This window comes from Silurus meridionalis, chromosome 20 (genome assembly GCF_014805685.1).
Source record: "Silurus meridionalis isolate SWU-2019-XX chromosome 20, ASM1480568v1, whole genome shotgun sequence".
NCBI lineage: Eukaryota > Metazoa > Chordata > Actinopteri > Siluriformes > Siluridae > Silurus > Silurus meridionalis.
The window spans coordinates 7,917,813-7,945,127 of NC_060903.1; the positions used below are offsets into that span (position 1 = coordinate 7,917,813).

At 42.3% G+C, this 27,315-nt stretch overlaps 1 protein-coding gene across 3 annotated transcripts; it reads right to left on the reverse strand.

Moving 5' to 3' along the window:
- Positions 1-27,315, reverse strand: LOC124402817 (natural killer cell receptor 2B4-like). 3 transcript variants are annotated; one of them, XM_046876086.1, is made up of 8 exons: positions 27,117-27,315; positions 6,500-6,580; positions 3,913-4,194; positions 3,444-3,713; positions 3,162-3,299; positions 2,187-2,218; positions 1,947-2,078; positions 1-372 (listed from the first exon to the last, which is right to left on the reverse strand). In XM_046876086.1, the coding sequence occupies exons 2-8, from the start codon at positions 6,552-6,554 to the stop codon at positions 274-276; spliced, it is 1,008 nt and encodes a 335-aa protein (XP_046732042.1). In that variant the 5' UTR covers positions 6,555-6,580; positions 27,117-27,315; the 3' UTR covers positions 1-273. The 3 variants fall into 3 exon arrangements, with proteins under 3 accessions (XP_046732042.1, XP_046732043.1, XP_046732044.1); XM_046876087.1 differs by having other exon boundaries at positions 1-347; positions 27,117-27,314; XM_046876088.1 differs by lacking the exon at positions 3,913-4,194 and having other exon boundaries at positions 27,117-27,311.

A 27,315-nucleotide genomic window follows, 5' to 3' on the forward strand; every position in this document is an offset into this window, starting at 1 on the left:
CCAGTTTTAAAAACATTTCATAAAAATTGCAGTTGTCATTCTGGAAATGTTGGTTTCTTCCTGAACTCCTAGCAATGTTTATTTTTTCTTTGTTAAACTTTGAGAGACAAGATATTTTCATGCCAATAAGATCTAATGGAACAAGTCTTAATTGATTACAGATGAATGATTACAGATGAGTAAAACAATTTTCAAAATGCAAATAAATGAAAATAACACATTCTTTTGCTTCCATTTGCTTCCAACTGAGTTTCTTACAATATTTTATCATTCTTATTCACTGTGTAATAAATGTCTTGAGGTGTTGTGAATTCCAATGACTTGTAAATATTTTCTGCTCCTTGATTCTAAAGACATGAAGAAGAAAAAGCCCTTTAAAAAAATATATATGGAAAAAACAAATTAACCATAAATACTGTTTATTATAAAACAGATCCATAGATATAAAACATTTCCATTAGATCAATAAGACATTGTAGTTTGTAGGTTTTAAATAAACAAAGAGAATAGCTTTAAGCACTGTAATAACAATAACTCAATAAATCAGAAAGATTCTTTTGAACATTTTGTATCTGGAATATAAGGGGTGCTGTTGTCACTCACTCCTTTGGGGTTCATAGAAACAGAATTATTAATATTATTAATATTTATGTTTGTTTATTCAGACCCAGATTTTGTTTATGCATACAGTATACTTAAACATTAGATGCCTAAAAACAATTAATGACAGCAAGTATATTTAGTATTCTTCAGGTGTTAGAGGCCTATGTATATTGAATTCTGAGTTTAAAAATCTATTGAAAAACTGGACCAAATTAATTGTAAAAATCACTGATTTTTATACTGTACAGTGAGTAATATCTGAAGCGTTGTTTTTCGATGCGTTAAAATTGATTGCTTTTCTAAAAAGTTTGATTCAAAGCCTTCAGTGTTTTATTTCTCAGTAAGTGTATAAGTAGATTACGTAATATGTATGGAAATTATTTTGGGGGAAATAACAGAGCAGTAACAAAAATCACTGTAGAAAAGAAAGAACTAGGAAGAAAATAGAAAATAGAAAATTCCTGTTATCAAAAATGCAGTTAAACATTTATTCAGTAAATAGACGCTATCTCTGGATAGATAATACAAAAGCATGTCAAAATAAACCTGTTAGTGTGGGCAACAGTTTGATTGCTAGACAAATTTACTGGCAGCACAGCACAGTCAAATTAATGCTGCCAAACATAAGCCATAATATAATTATGTCTTTAAATTATTTTATATTCATAGACACCAGAAATAAACACTCCTATTTATAAACAGGATCATTTAGGTTATTGCTTGCAAATAAAATGTACTGGGAAAAATATATCTGGAAAGATTATATAAAGATTTTCCAGTGAAATTGTTTTAATTAAACCAGAATAATTGGATAGAATTGGATATTTTTAGGATAAAATTTATTGTTATTGAACTGTAGAAAACTATTTCACATAAGAAGAATTAATACATGACCATATATGGCTACCAGAGGAACTGATTTAGTTGGTTAGTTAGTGATAATTTGGTGATGTGATGAATATCAGCAGAATGTATTCTACAGAAGCATTTGAAAGGTTTCATCTCTATTTCACTTTATAACAAAATGCCTGAATGAACATGAATTATTGAAATAACAAATTGAAAAAATATTTTAAACCAAATTACTTTTCTTATTCAGATTTCTTATAAAAAAAAAAAAATAAAAATAAATCACCATCCCACTATGACAGCATATCAGAAATTATCCTATGCAACAGGATGTGTTACAACATTAAGGGCTGCAGCATTTGTGTTAATATACTTTCTTAATTAACCATGCATTATAAACCATTAAGATCATTTAATTAATTTTAAATGAGGAACAAATTAATATGATATTCTTATTTTGTAAAACCTAAAAATGATCATTTGATGGCATTTACCTTGTTGCCAGGATTTGCAGTTCTTACAGTGCTCTCATCATAAGTCTCAGATGGCTTCCTGACATTACAGTAAACAGTACCAGCAGTTTCAAGCTTCTCTGACTCCTCAATTGTCTGTAATTCATTTCCCTCCTGCAGACATGGTTTAACCACACTGTTATATACACCATATACTGTGTTCTTTACATGTAAATAATATGTAAATAATGTGCAAAATAGATTTCTATTATTAAAGGTCACCTTAACTTCTTTATAGACTCTGGTGTCAGATTCTAGGAAGTTTGAAATGAAAATGTTTATAATTTTATACAAAATTCAAGATGAAATATCAGACATCATTTTGAATATCAGTTTATCACATAGTAATGCCAAAGTTGCTGATCCCTTATAAACTACACATATATAATTAGGACTATATTTAAACACCATTATACCTCTCTTTTGATAATATTTTGCTACCATCAATTTCAGAATTATTATGTTTTTTAAATGGCATATTTTCTTAGTTTAAACATTTGATATGTTTTCTATGCTTTATTGTGAATAAAATATGGCAGGGTTCCCACTTTAAGCCAAATGTCAAATTCCCTGAATTTCACCTGACTTTCACTGACTAAAGGCTAAATTTCCATGTCCTATAATCAGCGGAAAAACACAGCCACAGACAGTATTTGAAATCCATCAGTTTGCAAGGGCATTGTCAACCTTTTCAATTAGCCTCAACATTAATACAAAATTGATTTAAATTTTAAATAACAAATGATTTACAAAAATTTTTTTAAATACATAACTAAATACTCGTTGCAGAGGCTAAAAATTTGTCAAGAGTTACAGTAATTAGCTCGCAACCTAAATAGCTACATTTTCAATTCTGTCAGTGACCACTTATGCTACCTAACATAGGATATGGTATTGTGTTGTTTTTTGTAAAGATTTATTTATTAAAATCTCTCTCTCTCTCTCTCTCTCTCTCTCTCTCTCTCTCTATATATATATATATATATATATATATATATATATATATATATATATATATATATATATATATAAAAAAATCTGTCGGTACAAATTTTAATAAACAAATCTTTACAAAAACAACACAATAGCAACAAAGATGCTTTCCACTATTAATATGTAAGAATTTGTTACTTATAGTAATGATAAATATATACTTATTCTTTAAAAAAATACATAACAAATAAAACATGTAATTACCTGTTGTCCTACTGTATTTCTTGTAAAGAAAATAGATGATGATACTAATGAAACCAAGACCTACAGTAAGTGTGACTACAGAGATTAACAGGATTACAGGATTATTTAATGGAGGCCCAGCGGGTGGTTCTTTGTCTCCTATGGAAACAGATCTTTATTAAGATCAATATACAATGTATTACATCTGGTGCTTTCCAATGGAAATAATATTGAATAAGAATGTTGTATATGTGTGAATGTAAGTATGAGGTGTAAAATAATGTTATGTATTTGTGCTCATACCTTTAGAAAGGCAGAGTTGTCTCACATGTTCCATCTCCATAGTGGCAGTTTCCCAGCTGACTGGGTTGCTATGATTACAAATGATGAAGTCATTTCTGATATACAATGAAAGCAGGAAGTTTCCAGATACTTTCTCTGTTTTGTTATCACACTGATCACTGTAGCAGTTAGAGGTAACTGAGAAATTCTGAGTTTTACAGATGAAAGTTACATTACAGGTGCCATTACTTTCCTGGTGAGAGACATTAAGGACTGGTTTCTTCACTGGATCTGGAATACACACATGCAGATACATTACTGTCCTGCTACTCAATGGAAAAATGTGTATATAAGCAAAACACATTTATGTTTACTGACACTATTTAATCAAATAAAACATTTACTGAATAAAATCACAGAATTAAATAAACATTGCTTTCTTAACTGGTAAGAATAACATTATTATCAGTTTGTTGGCTATAAAACTCACCCAACACACATAATTGGTATTTTGCAACATTTGTGGTCATATCATCATTTTCTGCATCTGCGGCATAGATTCCACTATCATTCTTCTGTAAGTTCTTTAGTGTCAAACTGAAAGTTTTTGTATTGAACCCAGCTTTGTCTTTATAATTTCTGGATAAAGTTCCAATGTTCCGCACAATAGTTCTATTTGTGTTAAATGTCCATTTAACAGAGACATCTTTAGGAGCTTGCTTTTGTACATCCAGTTGAACAGAGCTGTTAACCAGCCTAAAAACATCAGTGGCTGTAGGAAGAGCAAAAATAAACTGTTTAGTTATCTTTTGAAGTACCGATTGGACAGAAAGAGGGACCGAGCTGGGAAGGATGTGCTGCAAGTTAGAGCAATAAAGTATGGAGATGGAAATGTGTTGACTAGTGAGGAGGGTGTGTTAAGAAGATTATTCATAGAGTATTTTGAGCAGCTGATGAATGAGGAAAATGAGAGGTTGAGTGGTGTGGAGTTGGTGAAGCAGGTGAGGTTGCAGTGAGAAGGGGTGAAGAACGTGGAGGAGTTCAGGTACCTGGGGTCGACAGTGCAAAGTAATGGAGAGTGTGTTATAGAAGTGAAGAAAAGAGTGCAGGCAGGGTGGAGTGGGTGGAAAGGAGTGGCAGGAGTGATTTGTGATAGAAGAGTATCTGCAAGAGTGAAAGGGAAAGTTTATAGGACTGTGGTGAGACCTGCGATGTTGTATGTTTTAGAGACAGTGGCATTAAGTAAAAGACAGGAGGTGGAGCTGGAGGTAGCAGAGCTGAAGATGTTGAGGTTTTCGTTGGGAGTGACGAGGATGGACAAGATTAGAAACAAGTTTATTAGAGGAACAGCGCATGTAGGACGCTTTGGAGACAAAGTGAGGGAGGCGAGATTGAGATAGTTTGGACACATTCAGAGGAGGGACATGGGGTATATCGGTAAGGGGGTATGGAGACGGATGATCCGCTGTGGTGACCCCTAATGGGAGAAGCCGAAAGAAGAAGAAGAAGTTATCTTTTAAAAACCTTTTCCACAATAAAAATAAAAAAAGAAAATACGTATATCCATGCAACATATACAAGTAACCATGCAATGGCAAGTCCATGTACAAAAAAACAATAATAAGGGAATTATTTATTTTATTTTAAAGTGACAGTTTGAAATTTTGAAGTAAAGCTACAGGCAAACTCTAGCAGATATTAAACAATAACCAATAATAAACAGTAAATAGAAAAGGAAAAAATAGTAATAATGATAGAATAGAATACAATAGTACTGAGTGCAATAGTATTAAGAGTTCTGAGTTCAGTTTGTTACAGATGCAAATATGTATAAAACATGTAACAGAGTCAGTTGTCGGTTGTGGTCTGCAGTGAGACTGTATAACAGTTTGTTAAGGATTCTGTTCTTTAGCCGAGTTCTGGTGCTCTCACAACTCTCTGTGGGGCCTTGCAATCTAGCACTGTGCAGCTGTTTTTGCAACTTAATTTAATTTATTTTACTGGCTGTAATTTAAGTAAAGCTAAAGATTTCTACAGGGTATGACTTTCAGAAGGCTCTGTAAGCATGTAGAAAAGATTCATTGATTTAATGATAAAAGTGCTTGTCTCTGCATTCAGCAAATTTCAGGGCTGTATCCCAAATCCTAGAACAGTATTATTGGATAAAAAAAATATTTTGAATCAGGTAATGCATTTTTAAGGCATACCTGATATTTATAATAGCAGATCTTTTTACTATTTATTTATGGATTATGTCCATTAATTAAGAGAATGTATGAAGCTTAAATAAGAGGGCAACAAATAACCATAGCCATTACATGAGCAACAAAAGAAGTCTCTGATTTATTTTTGCATGTGAAATTCATCTTTAAATTGACATATATAATAACAAGTATTTAAACATAGACAACATAAAACAAAGAAAATCAAGACCATTCACTGTTAGCGACATAAGCAAATGTAACCATTAGAAACTAGATGTGGCCATACCAAAGGATGTGACAATTTGTATTAAAAGTGTAAAACTATTCAGTCAGTTGCCTTACCGCACTGAAAAGAAACACATCCTGACACTTTCCTTCACACTGACAGTGAAATGTGAAAGGAAAGCTGTGGAAAGAACCTTTTTGTAAACCAAAATTAAATAAGACCACTTAAAAGTCTTATTTTGCAGCACTTAAAAATAGAAAATCTTATAGTACATGTAACCTTTTAAAATTAAATCCTTTCAAAGATTGTAGGTATATACTGTATAAGACTCAGAAATCAGATACATATAAAACATTTCAATATAAAGGTTTTATGGACTGTCATGTTCATGTCTTGTATGATGTGTATATTGGTACTACTGTAAATTGTGTGGTAAGAGATCACAAATACACATTTAGTTATTATTTCACAGCTACTATCATTAGTGACAGAAAATGGGCTCATAAAATTTGGCAACTTAAACACTAGCTATTTTTCATAATGTCTAATATATCTTTTTTTTTAACACTTTCTACTATATCAATCTGTAATTAATATTAAATCCTTTACCCTCTTCAGTTAGAAAGATTTATAGAAAAATACTTTACCTTCAACTGAGGCCAACAAGTAGAGAAAGAAGACGAGCTGCATTGCCTGCGCCATGTGGCGGCTTCCTCTTTCCACTTCCCCTACAGTTAAATATACCGTTATGATTGCTAGAGACACATTTAATATGGAAGACATGTAAAAACTAAACTGTTCTTGTCTTTTCCAATTAAAGCAGAAGCCAGGTCAAACAAGAATAAAACTTTAGTCAAAATAATCAGTCAAGGGAAAAGGGACATGGGATGAGAATGATGGATATAAAATTACAAAATTCAAACTTGCAATTTTTAAAACATTACTTTTACATACATCTGGATAGATTCGAAAAAGCTCTCTGTCTACACTTGCATTTTTTAACATTTTTCTGCAGTAAAAAAACATTCTTTAGGCTTCTCCCATTAGGGGTTGCTACAGTGGGTTATCCGTATTCATGATCCACATGTTTGATTTGGCATGTTTTTACGCTGGATGCCCTTCCTAACGCAACCCTCCCTATTTATCTGGGCTTGGGATGGCACGAAGAGTGCACTGGCTTGTGCAACCCTAATGGCTGGGGTTGGTTCCCTGACCGGGGATCGAACCCGGGCCGCAGCGGCAAGATCGATGACATCATTTCATCATTTTGACTCCAGTTTGGGACAATCACTCAAATGCAGTGCCATGCAATGATATCACAATGTTACTTTGAAAATGCGAAAATAATGTTTAAGGTTGCAATGTTACAGTTTTGTTACATAATGTTAGATTTGGTTCCTTATTGTTTCCTGCACACAGGTTTTAAACAATTGCTTCAATTTTTGTACTGCATTATATCCTGCTGCTTGCTTTTTTTTTTTTTTTTTTTTTTTTGACTGCAGAAACAATTGTATACCAACAATAAATGTTTGAAAATGAAATGTTTGACCATTTATCAATGCATTATTATTATTATTATTATTATTATTTTTATTATTATTATTAGTCAAACCATACTTATAATACAAACAGCATGAAGACAAAATATTCTTGTAAATGTTTTAAAATAATTATTGTATTCTGCTCTCACAGAATGTGGCTATCAATCCATTAGACAGATAGCAAACACGCAAATAAAGTCCCTTTCTTTTCTTAGTTATTTTTACTTAGTAAAACAGAAAAAAATTATACAATATGTAAACAAAATATAAATATGAAAACTTGTATTATTGTATATAATACTGTTCTTTTCAACTTTAAACATGTGTTAAATCAAACCATCCATTAGATGAATAAGCAAAAATACATATTAGATTTCTAAGAACAGCGCATATGGTGTTTTAAATTACGTAAATCACCAGGACACCAAACGGAACATTTGCTATGTTTCAACATGGACGGTTTTAATTTCCAGATGTGTGCATCATGGCGGATTTTGGTGCTTGATTTAAGACTTTTCGCATCAGTAAAACAAAGGTTTAAAATGGTCCAACATCAATGCCCACTGCATTAATTTGCCGCTAAATAAAAGTTTGTGCCATTAAAATTAATTTGTAACATTAATATATATATATATATATATATATATATATATATATATATATATATATATATATATATATATATATATATATATATTAGCATCAGCTCAGCATCTCTCCAGATTTGATGTATTTGTGCTTATTTACACACTATTCTCCTGCGTGCTCACGCATTTCAGTTATGCAAATAAACATTTAATAGACAGTCTTATCTTTAACCACTGGAGCTTGTAAGGAAGCCACAATACAGTGAAGCCCTACCTCTTTCTGAAAACAACATAGGCACTATCCTCACTAGCACATTAGAAAATGTAGCCCTATTCAAATAAAAATGCCCTCAAAAAAGCAGCCTGTAATCTGGAGAAAAAATTTGAGAAAAACTAAATTAGATGTTTTTAGTATTGCATACAAAGACAGTGTGCTCATCTACATTGCTAGATTGACAGCTTCTCCACAAGCCAATCAATTGAAGAGGAGAGTTGTCTTCATTCCCATATGACTTATGACTGCTGTGGCTAATTAATACATTTGTCGTTTCATTAACATTTGCAGCATGAATGCAAATTAAATCGCAATATGGCATATTTAAGTACAAGATATACATTGATTCTAAGAGTACACTTTATTTTTATTTTACTTGACAATATCACATTCCTGTAAATTCTCATCATGTGTTTAATAAAGTGCTATTGTTTAAACTGTTTGCTAACTTCGGGAGAGTCGCACTGCAAGCATCAGGTTGCGCTTCACTTTGCATACTCAAATGCTTTTTTTTTTTTATTATTAACAGAAAGAAACAACCAAGCATGAGTGAATTTGTTCAAAGAAGAAATCCCCCATGCGCTACTCAACAAGCAGCTACTATAAGCTTAAAAATGTCTAAATTAATGATAGTTAAATGCTTTTGCATTTTTTAAGTACAACTTTATACTATACAGAAATACGATAATAGTTTGAAATAGTTCTAATAAGCAAAATTTAATTCTTAAAACAATTTTTTATCTGATTAATCAAAATAAATAAACAAACAAACAAACAAACAAATAAATAAATAAATGTAATGGACTATTTAACCGATCATCGAAATAATCGTTAGTTGCAACCCTAGTTCTGAGTTCAAATCCGCCACCAAGTTGCCACTCCTGGGCACCTAAACCTAAAACGCTTAGTTGTACAAAAATAAGGTATTAAATATATAAAAGCCAAAAGGACATATAATGCACAGTAATTTACATATTACAAATTCATATACTATACATAAACACAGATATTAAATATTTGTCCAAACTTTACACTAATTTTAATTGTCTTCTGGATCAGTGATGGACAAGTTACACTAACCCACCCAATACACTAATACAGGGGTTTTCAACTGGTTCTGTGCCAGGAACCACCATTCTGACTAACAAGTAATCTGCGGCCCACTATTGTAAAAAGCGATCCATGCTGGTGCTGACTAGCAAACTTCACCTTAGTTAGAAACGTTAGCTAACAGCTCCACTCCAAATTTCAATTCACCAAAACTATTAAGCGTCTATTCAATAAAACCTGAATAATGTGTTTTCTTAACTCCTAAATGCTGGTCTATTTCATGCGCAAGATGAATGTGTATGTATATGATGCAAAACACAACGTTAGCAAAGCATAGGCCTGATAGGTGCAAAGCTAGCCTATCCTGTGTCAGTTTGAATATTTTAGATATTTTAATTAAATTCAGTTTTCCCACTAATGTGCAAATATTCTGGAAATGTTTGGAAAAATAAATTATGGAAAAAAGGTGATTTTAATAGTGAAATTATGTAGGCTGTAACGGACCACATGCAATGCCGCCGCGGACCACCGGTTGAAAACCCCTGCACTAATACACCCAATCACATAAGTAGAGGTACAGATACTCATGCTTTCATATACTCTGGTAAGAATTTAAGCACTGACTATACTTTTTTACTCAAGTTAAAGTAAAGAAGTTTGGGCTCTGACATGTACTTAAATTAAAAGTAGCCATTACTACTAAGAGTTGTAGTGTCATGCTGGTGAATGGGCCACATGACATATTAACCCTCTGTAGTCTGAATTGCCGCCGGCGCCCAAACATGCTTTTTTTTCAGATGCCAGCAAAAAGAGCTGAAACTGCTCGGTCATATTTGATCAAAAATGTCAAAGTAATACATCATTTAAATCTGTAAAGGGTCTACTTTCATTTGTGTATGCTCACTATATAAATAAAACGTTGTATTTTTTTAAATTGAATAAAATAGTCAGGGTGCGCCATCTGTCGCCTTTGTCTGCGTAAACTTCGTTTAGGAACACATCATCAAAAAGCGCTGAAACTCAGCCAATAGCTGACACACGGAAATAAAAAATATATCTTTAGACAGCTTAAAGTGTGTAGTTTTAGAATAAGTCGGTGAAAAAAAAACATGTTTCCAATGAATATAAATCATGTGAAACCAAGTAGAGGCACAGATTTTCCCCCCCGCTATTCACAGGTAAAACAGTTCACATGTTGAGTCACACACACACACACACACACACACACACACACACACACACACACACACACACACCCCAGACAGTGGCATAAAACAATGCCAGAGAATTTACCTTTTCATCCGAAGAAGATTGTGATTCCGACGAGGAGCGTTTGCATTTTGAAGAGCGAGGACTTTCCAGCAAGTTGCTATAATGAGTAAGTTATTAAGTCTTACATTCTGATCATATAAAACAATAGGTTATTTTCGTAACCCCGGTTCTCTGAATTATCGAGTGGAGAGATCCACCTATGGGAAGGACATCCGTACCTGACCTCTGCAGAAGCATCCAATTGCACCAAGTCTGGCTTGACAGACAGGAGCGTGTGCCAATGGCAGGTAAGGCAACGCCCCTTACCCGAGTGCATAAGGCACCTGCACGCACTCCCTCTCTTCAGTGAGCATATTCGCTTCTCGTGCAGCAAGCGGGGCAAACTTGGTGGATCTCTCAACTCGATGATTCAGAGAACCGGGGTTACGAAAGTAACCTATTGTTCTCTTTCACCATCTCGTGTTCGAGATCCACCTATGGGAGATATAGACAACTCCCCGGTTGCCCAATACACTCACAGCGAGGCTCTGTAAGCCAGAGGACGGCCAAAAAGGTGGTGCACGGCACGTCACAAAGCAGAATACACAATATACAGCTCGGGATAAAAACCCAGCCATGGAACGAAACAGGACATGTGGCAACATGCATGTCAGAACCCTAATGATGGCCTACAAGTGGGCCGCCTGTAGGAAGGAAAAACATGTCCATAGACGTGAGAATGGACCAACCTGGGTCTCAAGAAAAGGGGTTCCCGTGTTTCCGGCGGGGCCCAAGAGATGAAGAGCTGGTCGTTCTTAGAAAAGAGTTTGTCCTGTCCAAGTAAACCTGTAGGGCACTCACAGGGCACAAAGCATCCAACCCCAAGTCCTCCGCAAAGGAAAAGTCGGAGGATGAAAGGCGGGGAGCACAAACACCTCATCAGCGAAGGCTGGAAAGCATTCAGGCATGAAGGCCGGGTTAGGCCTAAGTAAACCCTATCCCCTTGGAACGAGAATTTAGAGCACGAGGAATGAACCGAGAGCGCATGCAAATGACAGGCATGCCCGGCGGAAGCCAAAAACCAAGCCTGAGGGAGATGTCCCCAGAACCCAATCCGGGACTACATCTCGCCGTAGTGGCGTGACATGCAGCGATAGCCGCTAAATCGACCTTGATCGTGGAAGAAGTTCTGCCGCGATTGATAAGGTCCCGCCAAAAAACACCGAATGTCAGAGACCGCGCACAGATACAAAACGAGCCAGTGTCACCTGCACCGCGCCTCAAACACACGCCGCGCGCACTCGTAGAGAGAACGTGTGGAAGAGGTCCTGGCATTCTGAATTGTGGCGATAACGCGCAAAGGACGCCCCAAGGTGTCCAAATACGCCCTCATAGGGGCCAGCCCAGAAAAAACACTCCGTCTGGGCGAGGACGATAGATTTCCCCGACCGCTCGGGCCGCGAGGTCCGTGCGCAACAGGAGGGGCCAAGGTTCCACACAAAGGCTGCTTGGCCGAACCTTTCACATAGCAGCCCCCCTATCCAAGGGTGGATCTGCCACTCTAGTAGAGTGGGTTTCCCCTCGACAGAAGGCCCTTGTTTAAAACGGCCAACATGTGCATCGCCCGTAAGATAGGAAAAATCATGTGCTCCATACCAGCAACATGTGAGCTAAAACGTGAAGCTTGGGGGAGCGCATGCTGCCCTGACGGTAGATATGTGCCACAGCTGTCGTAATGTCACAGCGTACCAGCACATGATGCCCCTGCAGGCAAGGCAAAAAATGCTTCAGAGCTTTAAACACAGTGCGGAGCTCAAAATAACTCATATGGGCTAAATGGAGTGAGTTCGGCCATACACCATTCACTGATGGGGGCATCTGTGGTTACCACTTTCCACAGCATGATCGCCCCGAGAGGGCGCACCATGCATGTCACAGTGACAGCGGCAAAGATTGCGCAATGGGCCGAGATGAAGGGACAAAACCACTTCATGAAAGCCCCCATTCTCAGAAGTCATAGAGGCAAACACGGACAGCCGAAGCCGTAAGACCCTGTGATATGAGACATGTGTGAAACTGTACGCGCGCTCCTTCCCTGAACCGTGCAAGACAGTTCACGAGCGCAGCGATATGGGGGAGCACACGGGCGGTGATTTGAACCACTTCCTCTCTCGAATTGGCTATAATAAGCCAGTCGTGTATGTATGTCAGAGTCCCGAAAACCCGCTGTGTAGGCTCGCCTCCGCACACAGACAAGACGCCCCCGGACTCAAAGTGAGACCGAATGGACTGACCAAGAATTCGTAACACACGCCTTGGTAGGCAAAAACGAGGGAAGTTCATGAGCGGAGGATAGATGCTTTTGTGAAAGAAAAAGCATCGCTCAGATCGGTCGAGCAAAACCAGTCGGTCTGCTGTATCGAACGAATGAGAGCGCCCCGTGATAACAGTCCGAAATTGTATTTCCTTAAATATTAGTTCAATACACAGAGGTCCAGAATAAGACGGAGGGACCGCCTTATTTAGGGGCCAGGAAATAGCGAGAGAAAAGAGCCCTGAATACGCAGATGCGGAGACAACTCGAATCGCTCACTTCACGATGATATTACGACATTCAGAATGTGAGCGGAGCTCTAGTCCGTATAGGACCCTACCACTCCGTTGAACCGTGGGGGTGTTATGGCAAACTGAAATCTGTAACCCCTCGTAACTGTGTGGATCACCCAATCGCGGGCCGAGCCAAGCAGACAGCCTGTCATGTGTCCCCGGAGCGGTCCCCACACAGCGCGGTGGAATGCCGAGAGCCGATCCGGCCAGATCGCTCATTAATGGGGCAATGGCGCCATCTAGTGGTCAAACCATAGACGACATGCGTGGATCTGGGGGAAAACTCTCCCAAAAAGGAATTCATTAGATTCGTTTGATTCATGACGTTTCTTTTTTTTTTTTTTTTTTGGATTACTTTTAATTAATACTTTTAAGCGGTGGCCCGTTCTGCTGAGCCGGTGGTCTTCCGCGGGGCCTGAAATTTCTGCCAGTGTAGTGGGGCTGACGTCCAGCAGCAGAAGCTTTAGATGGCCACACAGATGGTGTCTGTTGCTGCACCGGCTTCCTAGGAAGGCACAGTTAGAACGCCTCGTCCTTCTTCCTCGTTCGATAACCCATGACGAGACTGGCCATGTCTTTAACCTCAAGTCCCCCAAGACCATGTTTCAGATCAAGCAGGTCTCCCCAGCAGTATCTCATGTGTTTCACACATGCAGGGTGGGAAGAAGCTGCTTTTTTGGGCCGGAAGGAGGTCCCAGAAGCTTACCGTCATATACGTCTCTCTCCTGATCAAAAGCATTCAAGAGAGCCGGCCATTTGATGTTGAGCCGCGCGGCAGCGCGTTCACAAAGCTCCAGTAAAACCAAATGAGGCGGGGCGGGGGGAACCTGAGGGACCACGGAAGACGGGATGGCTTCCTCGTCGTCCGAGCCGTCGAGAAGGCCCGCCTTGACCTCATCCCCGGAACCTGTCGGTCCTTCGGGGAAACGGTTGTCGGCCGGTAGCAAATCCTCGAACGGGGAAGGACACAGGTCGGCCCAGTCAGAGGAAGTCACACCGTGGGAGGCCCCCGGGTGCGCCGCGGCGTCGCCTTTTTCCCCCTCTGAGTCGGAGAGCTCAAAATCGACACACTGTGAAGCGGCCGTCTTAAGCCTGCGACGCAGGAGTTTTTCGGGAGCGCCAGGCAATAGCTACAGTTCTCCGGGAGGTCGATAGCATCTTGTGCATGCTTGAGACCCATACAGACAACGCAGAAGGAATGGGCATCCTTGGCGGCAATGAGAGCACCGCACGCGGCCGGGCAGGCTCGCGATAGGTTGTCCACCGGTGTAGCCGGTGCCGCTTTAGAAAGCGCCATGAAAAAGGAGAAAGAAGCAGGCAGGCAGCCTATAGACAAGAGAGTGCAAGCGTGGGCGGCTCGCGAAGCTAACCTGGCTGAGGACCTGCACGTCCGGCAGAGGCTGATCGGAAGATATGTTCTCCTGAAGACAAAAAAGTGCAGTCCAGAAACCAGGGAGCTGTTGTTGGATGGCAGCTGTTGTTGGATGGCAGAAGTCGCGAGAAGCGAATGTTAACTGAAGAGAGGGAGCGCGTGCAGGTGCTTTATGCACTCGGGTAAGGGGCGTTGCCTTACCTGCCATTGGCACGCGCTCCTGTCTGTCAAGCCAGACTTGGTGCAATTTGATGCTTCTGCAGAGGTCAGGTACGGATGTCCTTCCCATAGGTGGATCTCGAACACGAGATGGTGAAAGAAAACTCATATTGTTTGTAGACATCTCTGCCTAGCTTTTGTCAGCATTGCCTTTTAATGTTACAACAAATATCCACCAATATCTGCTCATTTGTAACATTAACTGTTTGTAATTGTATGCTCTAAATATTGTTGACGTTATATAAAGTTATATTTTAGCCTCAGTTCAGTTTTGGTTAGTGTCACTGATCATCCTGAAAGGCTGTTATGTAGTGTTAGCTAGCAGAGATGTTCCAGAATGCTGAGGTGTAAATGCTATATGTACAATGCATGCTAACAAATATATATTGTTCAAGTGTATTCATCAAAAATACTGAAAAATATATTGTTTGGTTATTTTTAGGAATGTGGCTGCATCACCCCTGCCTTCACTGGAAACTCACACCAGGCCACGCAGGTGTCGCTCCATTTTGAGTTCGACCGAGAATCATCCTGAGTAAGTACATATTTTATATTTTCCTAAATTATATTTAGTTTGAATCATTATTGCATTGTATGACATATGCAAACAACTTTATCAATGACAATATTATTTGCTCAGCTGTAAATGGTGATGGTGTAAATGTCTGAGATGCATTATGGTCTATGGCCCATCAACAAACATTTATCTGTCCTATTGCCCATCAACAAATAGGCCTATAGGCTGTACAATGCATGCTAACAAATATATATTGTTCAAGTGTATTCATCATCCTAAAATATATTGTTTGATTATTTTTAGGAATGTGGCTGCATCACTCTTGCCTTCACTGGAAACTCACACCAGGCCACGCAGGTGTCGCTCCATTTTGAGTTTGACCGAGAATCATCCTGAGTAAGTACATATTTTATATTTTCCTAAATTATATTTAGTTTGAATCATTATTGCATTGTATGACATATGCAAACAACTTTATCAATGACAATATTATTTGCTCAGCTGTAAATGGTGATGGTGTAAATGTCTGAGATGCATTATGGTCTATGGCCCATCAACAAACATTTATCTGTCCTATTGCCCATCAACAAATAGGCCTATAGGCTGTACAATGCATGCTAACAAATATATTTTGTTCAAGTGTATTCATCATCCTAAAATATATTGTTTGATTATTTTTAGGAATGTGGCTGCATCACTCTTGCCTTCACTGGAAACTCACACCAGGCCACGCAGGCGTCGCTCCATTTTGAGTTTGACTGAGAATCATCCTGAGTAAGTACATATTTTATATTTTCTTAAATTATATTTAGTTTGAATCATTATTGCATTGTATGACATATGCAAACAACTTTACCAATGACACAATTAGTGATGTTCGTGTGTGTGTTTCATAAACAGATGTGATCAAGCACCTGCTCCAAAAAGGGCAAAGGCAGCACACACAGTCCACCATGTCATGGAAGGATCAGACAGATAACGACACAGTTCCACAGACTCTGCGATTCCTGCCCGCACGTGAACCTGAACCTCAACTGAGGTCTTCTGACTCTCATTCTCCATTTAGTCTATTTAAAATGTTTTTCAGTGTTGTGACAACTTTGTGCCACAACACAAATGCTCAAGCTGCCAAGTCAATAGCCAAGGGACGCAAATACAAATGGAGAGATGTAACCGTGAGTGAGATGTATCGCTACATTGGGCTCTTATTTTACATGGCAATGGTAAAGTTGCCCTCCATCATAGACTACTGGCGACAGAGCAGAATTTTCACAGTTCCCTTTCCAGCAACAATTATGTCAAGGGACAGATACAGGAACATTTCGTGGAATGTACACATGAGTCACCCAGATGCAGACAAAGAAAATGACAGAAAGAGGGGCACATCTGAACATGACCGTCTGTTCAGAGTGAAACTGTTTATGGACACAATCCGTAAGACATGCAAAGCAATTTATCATCCTAGAAGACATTTAGCCGTGGATGAGAGGATGGTAGCATGCAAAGCTAACACTGGGAGGACACAGTACATGAAAGCCAAGCCAACTAAGTGGGTGTTCAAGTTGTTTGTTCTTGCCGATTCCTCAAATGGATACACTATTATTATTTAATGCATAGTATTGTAGCCCTACAGGCTAGGATTTGCAGAACCCTACTGTAATGTATTGTGTTAGTTTTTGTTGCACTCTTTATTTTTTATACATACTGTACTGTATTGTTTTATTGTTACACAATTCCCTTTTTAATGCTGTCCTTGCTAATGTGTATTTTAATAAACACAAAGGAAATACATTCCTTGTTGTAGTACTGTACTTCTCACTCAGATCCTGGCTCAGTGATCCACAGCTCATTATGTAATCGACAGCTCATTATGCGACCCATTGTCTACGAAGCTGTCAGTCACAGCATGTCGACGCCTCTTCGCATATGGCCTTTCAAAGTAGAAAGTGTTTTTTAAATTTTAAATCAAAGTATTGTTTAAGGTGAATGAGCAGGCAGGATGATTTTTACATGATTAAAAATAAAAAAACCTACATTAGAAGCTCTGTTCTCAAAAAGTCTTGGGGAAACATGTTTACTATAGGTGTTATGCGAGGTACGGAGGCGGAAGCCGGAGTAACGGCAAACATAAACTTTATTCAGCAAAGGCAGAGCCAACACAAAATACCCGTGCAGAATCGGGATAATCCGGCAAAAGGTAGTTCGACAGAATACATCCACGGTGCGTGAAGAAGGAAGCGCGGCACGGGGTGAAGCGACGGGGAAGCGTCTCTAGTCCGAGGTGCGCTGGGAAAGCCAAACGCGGCAGTGGAAAGTACGCGGAGTCCGGGAGGAGAGAGTATGCAGCGGCGGCAGCGGAAGCAGCGGAAGCGCGAACACACACATGAACCTACAATAACGGACCCCGAGTGTGGGTGAGTGAGTGGTTTATATGGAGGCAGGGAGAGAGTTCATAATGCGCTTCAGCTGTGTGTGATTTGCGCTGCACGCTTGGGAGCGCGCAGCGGCAAAGGCAGCCTCTGAAGGAGGCGTGGCAGGTGGATTCCTGACACCACCCCCCCCCAAAGGGGCGGCACCGACGCCCTGCCGCCACCAGCCCGGTGGGCCCGGCACTGGAGGAGGGCCCTCCAGTCCTCCAGGGTCAAGGGGACCCGCCGGAGCCGCCACGGAGCCAGGAACAGCAAGGAAGGGCCCCAGGCGAAGCGACCACACCTGCGTAGAGCCGGGACGGAACACAGCCCCATGCGGAGGCCAGGAACGGGGTGAAGTCCATGGCGCAAGCCAGAGGTGGAGAGACATCCACCACGGAGACCTGGAGCAGAGCGACACCCTCAGCAAAGGCTGCAGGCGGCGCGACGAACCCCTGGAGACCCGGAGCGAACGACGACCCTGGCGGAGACAGGAGGCGGAGAGATGACCCCTGGAGACCTGGAGCGGAGCGACGCCTCAGCGGAGACAGGAGGTGGAGAGACATCCACCACGGAGACCTGGAGCAGAGCGGCGCCCTCAGCGGAGACAGGAGGCGGAGAGATGACCCCTGGAGACCTGGAGCGGAGCGACGCCTCAGCGGGACAGGAGTCGGAGAGACGATTCCCTGGCGACCTGGAGCGGAGCGACGCCTCAGCGGAGACAGGAGGCGGCTGTAGGTCCTCGGCGGAGACCTGGAGCTGTGAGACGGCCACAGCGGAGACCCGGAAGGGGTGACGCCCATGGTGGGGACCTGGAGCAGAGCGGCGCCCTCAGCGGAGACAGGAGGTGGAGAGACATCCACCACGGAGACCTGGAGCGGAGCGACGCCTCAGCGGAGACAGGAGGCGGAGAGACCCCATCCACGGAGCTCTGGAGCAGGCTGACACCTCGGTGGAGACTGGAGGCGGAGAGATACCAACAGCGGAGACCGGAGGTGGAGCCACGCCCTCAGCGAAAACCGGCAGCTGAGCGACTTCCCCTGTGGTGGTCTGGAGCTGAGAGGCGGTAGCCCTGGAGACCTGACACGGCATGACGTCCCTGGCAGCAACGGCTGGAAGACCCTCGGGTGGAGACCGGAGATGGAGCGATGCCCTGACTGAACACAGAGGCTGACTGATGACTTCAGCAGGGTTCATCGTTGTGAGTTCACCCTCCAGGGAACACAGGAGTGACCTGTCCTTGTCCAGGGAGCTTGGAGACAGGATGTCACCGTGAGAGGGGTCCTGAGGCGAGCCGTCACCGAGGAAGGAGCTCGGGAGCGAGGCGTCGCCGTGGGAGGAGCTCTGTGACGTGACTTGGTCCTCAGAGTGCTCGTGGGGCGAGCCGTCACCTTTTTGGAGACTGTGGGGCGAGCCGTCGCCTGCAGATTCAGCCAGGGGCAGTGGTTCGACATCCCCTTCATAGTCCAGGAACTGAGGTGAGTGCGCTGGGGACCCCTTGGGAAGAGAGAAGGTCTGTGACGTAGCATCGCCTACAGAGTGATCGTGGGGCGAGCCGTCGCTTCTTGGAAGACTGTGGGGCGAGCCGTTGCCTGCGGATGAAGCCAGGGGCAGCGGTTCGACGTCCCTTTCGCAGTCTTGGAGCGGAGTGGAGAGCTCTGGAGAACGAGAGGTGGCATCGCCCTCAGGGAGACTGTGGGGCGAACCGTCGCCTTCGGTGGAGCCCGGGGGCAACGGGACGACTTCCCTTTCGCAGTCTTGGAGCGGAGTGGAGAGCTCTGGGGCACGAGAGATGGCATCGCCCTCAGGGAGACTGTGGGGCGAACCGTCGCCTTCGGTGGAGCCCGGGGGCAACGGGACGACTTCCCTTTCGCAGTCCAGGGACTGAGATGTGAGCTCTGGGGATCTCTTGGTGGAAGCGGAGCTCTGAGATATGGCATCGCCGTCTGGGAGACTGGGGGGCGAGCCGTAGCCTTTGGTGACGCCCGGGGGCGACGGGTCGACGTCCCTTTCGCAGCCTCTGAGACGAGTTGTGTGCTCCGGGACCCCTTTGGTTGAAGAGGTGCATGGGCTTGGAACCGAGCTCTCCTTGGGACTTGGGAGCACAGAGGAGCTTACGTCAGGAACCGGGAGCGGGCAGCGTTCTCGTCAGGGACCTGGAGCAAAGAGGAGCTCTCCTGGAAGCCTAGGCGCGGGAAGGGAGCCGCCTGGAAGCCTAGGAGCGGAGAGGAGCTCGCCAGGAGGTCTTGGGATGGAGCCGAGCATTCATGGAGGTCTTGGGATGGAGCCGAGCATTCATGGAGGTCTTGGGATGGAGCCGAGCATTCATGGAGGTCTTGGGATGGAGCCGAGCATTCATGGAGGTCTTGGGATGGAGCCGAGCATTCATGGAGGTCTTGGGATGGAGCCGAGCATTCATGGAGGTCTTGGGATGGAGCCGAGCATTCATGGAGGTCTTGGGATGGAGCCGAGCATTCATGGAGGTCTTGGGATGGAGCCGAGCATTCATGGAGGTCTTGGGATGGAGCCGAGCATTCATGGAGGTCTTGGGATGGAGCCGAGCATTCATGGAGGTCTTGGGATGGAGCCGAGCATTCATGGAGGTCTTGGGATGGAGCCGAGCATTCATGGAGGTCTTGGGATGGAGCCGAGCATTCATGGAGGTCTTGGGATGGAGCCGAGCATTCATGGAGGTCTTGGGATGGAGCCGAGCATTCATGGAGGTCTTGGGATGGAGCCGAGCATTCATGGAGGTCTTGGGATGGAGCCGAGCATTCATGGAGGTCTTGGGATGGAGCCGAGCATTCATGGAGGTCTTGGGATGGAGCCGAGCATTCATGGAGGTCTTGGGATGGAGCCGAGCATTCATGGAGGTCTTGGGATGGAGCCGAGCATTCATGGAGGTCTTGGGATGGAGCCGAGCATTCATGGAGGTCTTGGGATGGAGCCGAGCATTCATGGAGGTCTTGGGATGGAGCCGAGCATTCATGGAGGTCTTGGGATGGAGCCGAGCATTCATGGAGGTCTTGGGATGGAGCCGAGCATTCATGGAGGTCTTGGGATGGAGCCGAGCATTCATGGAGGTCTTGGGATGGAGCCGAGCATTCATGGAGGTCTTGGGATGGAGCCGAGCATTCATGGAGGTCTTGGGATGGAGCCGAGCATTCATGGAGGTCTTGGGATGGAGCCGAGCATTCATGGAGGTCTTGGGATGGAGCCGAGCATTCATGGAGGTCTTGGGATGGAGCCGAGCATTCATGGAGGTCTTGGGATGGAGCCGAGCATTCATGGAGGTCTTGGGATGGAGCCGAGCATTCATGGAGGTCTTGGGATGGAGCCGAGCATTCATGGAGGTCTTGGGATGGAGCCGAGCATTCATGGAGGTCTTGGGATGGAGCCGAGCATTCATGGAGGTCTTGGGATGGAGCCGAGCATTCATGGAGGTCTTGGGATGGAGCCGAGCATTCATGGAGGTCTTGGGATGGAGCCGAGCATTCATGGAGGTCTTGGGATGGAGCCGAGCATTCATGGAGGTCTTGGGATGGAGCCGAGCATTCATGGAGGTCTTGGGATGGAGCCGAGCATTCATGGAGGTCTTGGGATGGAGCCGAGCATTCATGGAGGTCTTGGGATGGAGCCGAGCATTCATGGAGGTCTTGGGATGGAGCCGAGCATTCATGGAGGTCTTGGGATGGAGCCGAGCATTCATGGAGGTCTTGGGATGGAGCCGAGCATTCATGGAGGTCTTGGGATGGAGCCGAGCATTCATGGAGGTCTTGGGCCGGAGCCAGGCATTCATGGAGGTCTTGGGCCGGAGCCAGGCATTCATGGAGGTCTTGGGAAGGAGCCGAGCAGTCACGGAGGTCCTGGGGCGGAACGGAGCTCTCCTCGGGACACAGGAACGGAGCTGGACCCACCGGAAGGTTCTGGAGCAGAACGGAGAGCTCCTGGAGGTCCTGGAATGAAACCGAGCCGGCCTGGATCTCCTGGAGCACGGTGGAGATCCCTTGAGGACCTTCGGAGCAGAGCTGACCTGGAGGGCCTGAAGCAGCGTGGTAACCTCCTGGAAGCTCTGATGAGGCAGCGTTCTCAGCAGCGGGGAGAGGAGATGGAGATCAGCTGTGGTTATCCCGAGTTCCCTGGTGAGAAGCTGGAGGAACTGGGTGCAGGAGCTGAACTCGCCCGCCATCGTGCTCCACAGCTCTCTGGCAAGGGAGAGAGATTCCTCGGGTAGAAGAGACATGTGGAGGGCGATTTTCGCCTCTTCAGTGGGATAACCGGCTGGGTTTAACTCCACATATTGATCCACGCTCCTCAAAAAATCCCTCCATTCGGCTCTGTTGCCGGAGAAGCGAGCCGGGAGTCCTATGACGTCATGAAGGGGGCGTGGCGCTGCCGAGCGTGCCCGAGAAGCGGCTGCGAGCTTCCGGGTTTTCCCGGGGGCGGAGCTTGGCTGCCGCTTGATCGTGGCTGAACGAACCCGACCTCCGAGACACGGCTCGCGCCGGGACCACGGCGTTAACCCGATCATGTCCTTTTCCTTTTTTTTTTTTTTTTTTTTTTTTTTTTGTCCGATATTCCTATTCAGGGGTCCGTTATTCTGTTATGCGAGGTACGGAGGCGGAAGCCGGAGTAACGGCAAACATAAACTTTATTCAGCAAAGGCAGAGCCAACACAAAATACCCGTGCAGAATCGGGATAATCCGGCAAAAGGCAGTTCAAAAGAATACATCCACGGTGCGTGAAGAAGGAAGCGCGGCACGGGGTGAAGCGACGGGGAAGCGTCTCTAGTCCGAGGTGCGCTGGGAAAGCCAAACGCGGCAGTGGAAAGTACGCGGAGTCCGGGAGGAGAGAGTATGCAGCGGCGGCAGCGGGAGCAGCGGAAGCGCGAACACACACATGAACCTACAATAACGGACCCCGAGTGTGGGTGAGTGAGTGGTTTATATGGAGGCAGGGAGAGAGTTCATAATGCGCTTCAGCTGTGTGTGATTTGCGCTGCACGCTTGGGAGCGCGCAGCGGCAAAGGCAGCCTCTGAAGGAGGCGTGGCAGGTGGATTCCTGACAATAGGTTTTGTGGCCTTATTTCAGTGAGTTTTTTCAGTGGCTTTTTCAAAAACCACGCATAAACCTTATTTTGTCAAAAATACAAACAAACACATACAAGTTGTTTACATATTATGGTAGCCCAGTTTGTGCTGAATACAGTGTAATAAGCCTTTTGTCAATAATATATTTTAAAAGCAACTAAAAAGAACCAAATGTAAGAGCATGTCAAAATCTCTCAAGGGGTCAAAAACACCCTCAGACTCCAGAGGGTTAACATTGAACAACTTCTTCAGCAGGTTTGACCACCCCAGCTCATTTACACTTCAGTACACTGCACCTCCCACTCACTCTTCCACTATCTCTCTACCCCCTGGAATTAACTGTAGCACAGGGAGAGTGTCCCTCCACCCACGATCACAGCAGACCGGGTGTGTAGAGAGCTGAAGAGGCTTTGTCCTAGCAAAGCAGCTGGCCCAGGTGGAGTTTCTCCAAGACTACCGAAGGCCTGCATGTCGGAGCTGGGAGACCCTCTACAGCACATTGCTGCTTATATTTGTTTTTCCGATGTGAATTGGTTTATTTAAACATAGAGATTTCGAGTCTGTGCAACAAGTTTTCACTGAGATTCAGGTTGATTAATTTATGTGTCTGTAAAGAAAGATGACAGAAATGGCATAGAGTGCAGACTGCATGTTTTCCTTATTTTACAAAAGCACAGCATTCTGTTGTTAATATAAAAGTATACAAATAAAAGTAGAATCTTTACAGATTCAAATGATGTATTGATCTTATCTGTCGATCAAAAAAGACAGTAATTTAAGTTTGTTTCGGTGTTATGAGGAAAAAAATGCCACAAAAAGCACAGCAGCATTTATTGACCCCAGAGGGTTAATTGCCAGATGTGTGCATCATGGCGGAGTTTGGTGCTTGATTTAAGACTTGATGTAAACAAATGTTTACTAATTAAAATTAATTTTTCTGTGGAGTTTATTTAGTTTTTTTTAATATCTGACTAAAGACAGAAGATTTTAATTTCGCCTCTTTTATGTTTATGTATTTCTATTTTTAATAAAAATGGTCAAACAAATGCGCACTGCATTAATCACGTGTTAATCAAATAAGTGCTGTTAAAATGAATTTGTGTTAATAAAGAGTTAATTTTGACAGACAGAATTTAAACAATTAAAAATTTTGTTACCTAATGAATGTATCCAGGCTGAACAACCACTATATCAAACACAAGCAGCACAAAGATGATAATGATGATGATCAGGTGATCAATGTCTCTGACCTCAGTTATGTTTACATCACTGACTCCCTCTGCCTCATCCACATTATCTCCATACTTCTTGTTGCTTACTGCTTTGCTCATTTGTTAGCTTTGTAAAGTAGCCTACATCTGTGGTGTGTGATAACCAGAAAATGATACACCAGTGGTAGATTGAAAGAGCAGGACAGGAAATAGGTTTGTGGTTCACATGCAGTGAAAAGAAAAAAATGTTTTGTCACCAATAGTTTAAAACTGAAGAAGCGAGCTTTGAAAATGTAAGAAGTAGAAAGTGCAGATATTTGTGTAAAAAAATGCAATAAGTGAAAAAAGTTAAAAAATAAATAGTGAAGTAAAGTACTGATACCAGAAAAATCTAATTAAGTACATTAACGAAGTATTCATACTTTGTTACTTCCCACCTCTAATATACACAGAGCTATTCTATCTATAACATCTGTTTTTAGTAACCTTTATTCTGGGCGGAGTTGTGGAGGACCAAGAACATTAGAGATTTTATTCAAATTGATGTTTATTACACTCATTTTTTCTTTACTATGCTATTACATATCTGTATTACTGGCACTGTACTTCACAGACTGTCTATAAAGTCTTCTTACACAATATATGTAATGCTTTTTAGCACAAATATAACTATTTATAAAACATCCCCTACATGATTGTCATTTCATTAGGAACACACAAAGTTTTCTTTTCCAAATTTGGTTCCCAGTTTGACAACAGTGACCTTTGTGTTTTGTTCGCCATGCTTTCTGGTAAAGTCCATCACATCTTTGTGACTGCTTTTCAATCCAGCCATGAGAATGATTTCAATACATAAAAATAAATAAATAAATAAATAAAATGTTTATTTCCCCTGTGAAATTGCTTGGGAAACCCTCTAGTTTATAGTGATTGAAACTGCAGCTATTATGCATTTTAGTGGCAAAGTTCTTGTTTATTATTAACATAATTAAAATAGATTGTGAGTAATGGATTTCTGATGAGTACTATGTACTATTTGGTATTATGAATTTGGTATTATGAATTTGGTATTATGAATGCCAATCACTGTCAGCTCAATCCAGACCTCCATTAATTTATCAGTCGTTCCTGAGAATGAACATGCTCAAATAGTGGTACAGTGGAACCCAGTTATGTCGACGGCGTAGGGGTGTTCCAAAAAGCGCCTAGATAACCGATGTTCGAGATAAACGAAAACCAATATGGCGGCAATATATTAACCTGCTTGAAATTTCTTTATGTACATGATGTGCATTAATAAATGAGAATGTGCATGCGCGTGTTTTTGGAGATTTTTTTACACAACAGCGTTGTTTGTTTGATGAAGGCATGCTATAAAAATTTACATGTTTGTTAACAACAAAAGGCATATGTACACCAACTAACAGCAGAGATTTACCAGTATACAATACAAACCACCATCGATTCTCAAAACAAACCTTTATTATATTCTCCAAAATTGCAAACACAAAGATCGCTCACAAAATCACAAAAACATGCAGGGTGTAGTTAAATTTTACAAAAAGCTAACCAGTGTCAACATTAAATTCTCGAGTAATTTCACTCTGACACACAGCTCTGAAAAGTATCCTACACTCCTGTAGCATCTGTAAGGCTTGATTTTTCCGCCACTTCTGCGAGTTTTTCTGCGGCTGCACAGTGCCGTCTGACTACCGTATATTTCGCGTATATAAGATGCACCCTGGGTGAGGGGTATGTAAAACTTTCTTTAGGACGCGTCTTATATACGCGAAAATACAGTAGTGAGATGGTGACGTGGCAAAAGCCGGCGATTGGTCATGCGGAATGAGATAACCGACGTTAAGTGGCAAATTTGCCCCCCTTGTGCTCGAGATATTAGGGTTCGTCGACATAAAAGAATCGACATAACCATTTAAAAATTCTAAGACAAAGCGAGAATTTGGCAGTTCCACTTCAAAAACGTCGACTTAATAGGGTTGGCGAGTTAACCGAGATCGAGATAAGTGGGTTACACTGTAATTGGATTGGATTCTAAATTAAATGATGGTACTGGATAATGGAAAAGTATCTACCTGTATTTGTTTAGAAACAATGGTGTCTGTAAGGCTGAAGACACCATTGTTTCTGATCAACTCTCCAACTCTATTTGCAGCCCCAAACTTGCAGGGAACCTCCACCATGCTTCACTGTGGCCTGCAGACTGCTCTTTGGCAAACAAACTGCCTCCAGTTACAGCCAAATATTTTAGATTTTTACTCGTCAGGCCATAGCACCTGCTACCATTTTTGTGCACTGCAGTTTATGTTTTTCTGCATAGTTATGCCACTTAGTCTTGTTTCCACTTTGTAGGTATGGCTTTTGGGCTGCAACTTTATCATGAATACTGTCTGTTGAGACGTCTCCACAAAGTAAATGGTTGTACCAGAATCAAACTGGTTTCCAGCAGTTCTTTGCTACATTAAGTTTTCTTGGCCAACCGCTGTGTCTTTGGTCCTCAAAATTGCCCATTTCTGCAATGCTTCTAACTAACATCCACATAATACCAGGTGAAACCATGCTAATCACATGGGTAAAGTAGAGATTGGAAGAAACAAATGAAAGACTGGATTAAAAACAGATAATTAACAGATCATTTTCATTTATACTTCACAAAAGCAAAAATATGTTACTAAAGGAACATTTACAAAAAGAAAACTACTAAAAAGAACTAAGCAATTAATGCAATAAATCTGCCAAAAACATAGTTTAAACTATCTGGAGAAATGCTCTTTCACCCTCGTTCACCTTCGTTTTGGTGTTATGCGGAAAAAAAGCCACAAAAAGCACCGCAGCGTTTGTTGACCCCAGAGGGTTAGTTGCCAGATGTGTCCAACATGGTGGAGTTTGGTGCTTTATTTAAAAGTGGTGTAGACAAATATTTACTGATTAAAATCGATTTTTCGGTGGAGTTTATTTAGTTAAGAAGATTTTAATTTTGCCTCTTTTATGTTTATGTATTTCTATTTTTAATAAAAATGGTCAAACAAAAGCGCAAATTAGTGCTGTTAAAATGAATTTGTTTTAATAAAGAGTTAATTTTACCAGACAGAATTTAAACCATTTAAAATTTTGTTACCTAATGAATGTATCCAGGCTGAACAACCACTACATCGAACACAAGCAGCACAAAGATGATGATGATGTTTAGGTGATCAATGTCTCTGACCTCAGTTATGTTTACATCACTGACTCCCTCTGCCTCATCCACGTTATCCCCGTAATTCTTGTTGCTTACTGCCTTGCTCATTTGTTAGCTTCGTAAACTAGCCTACATC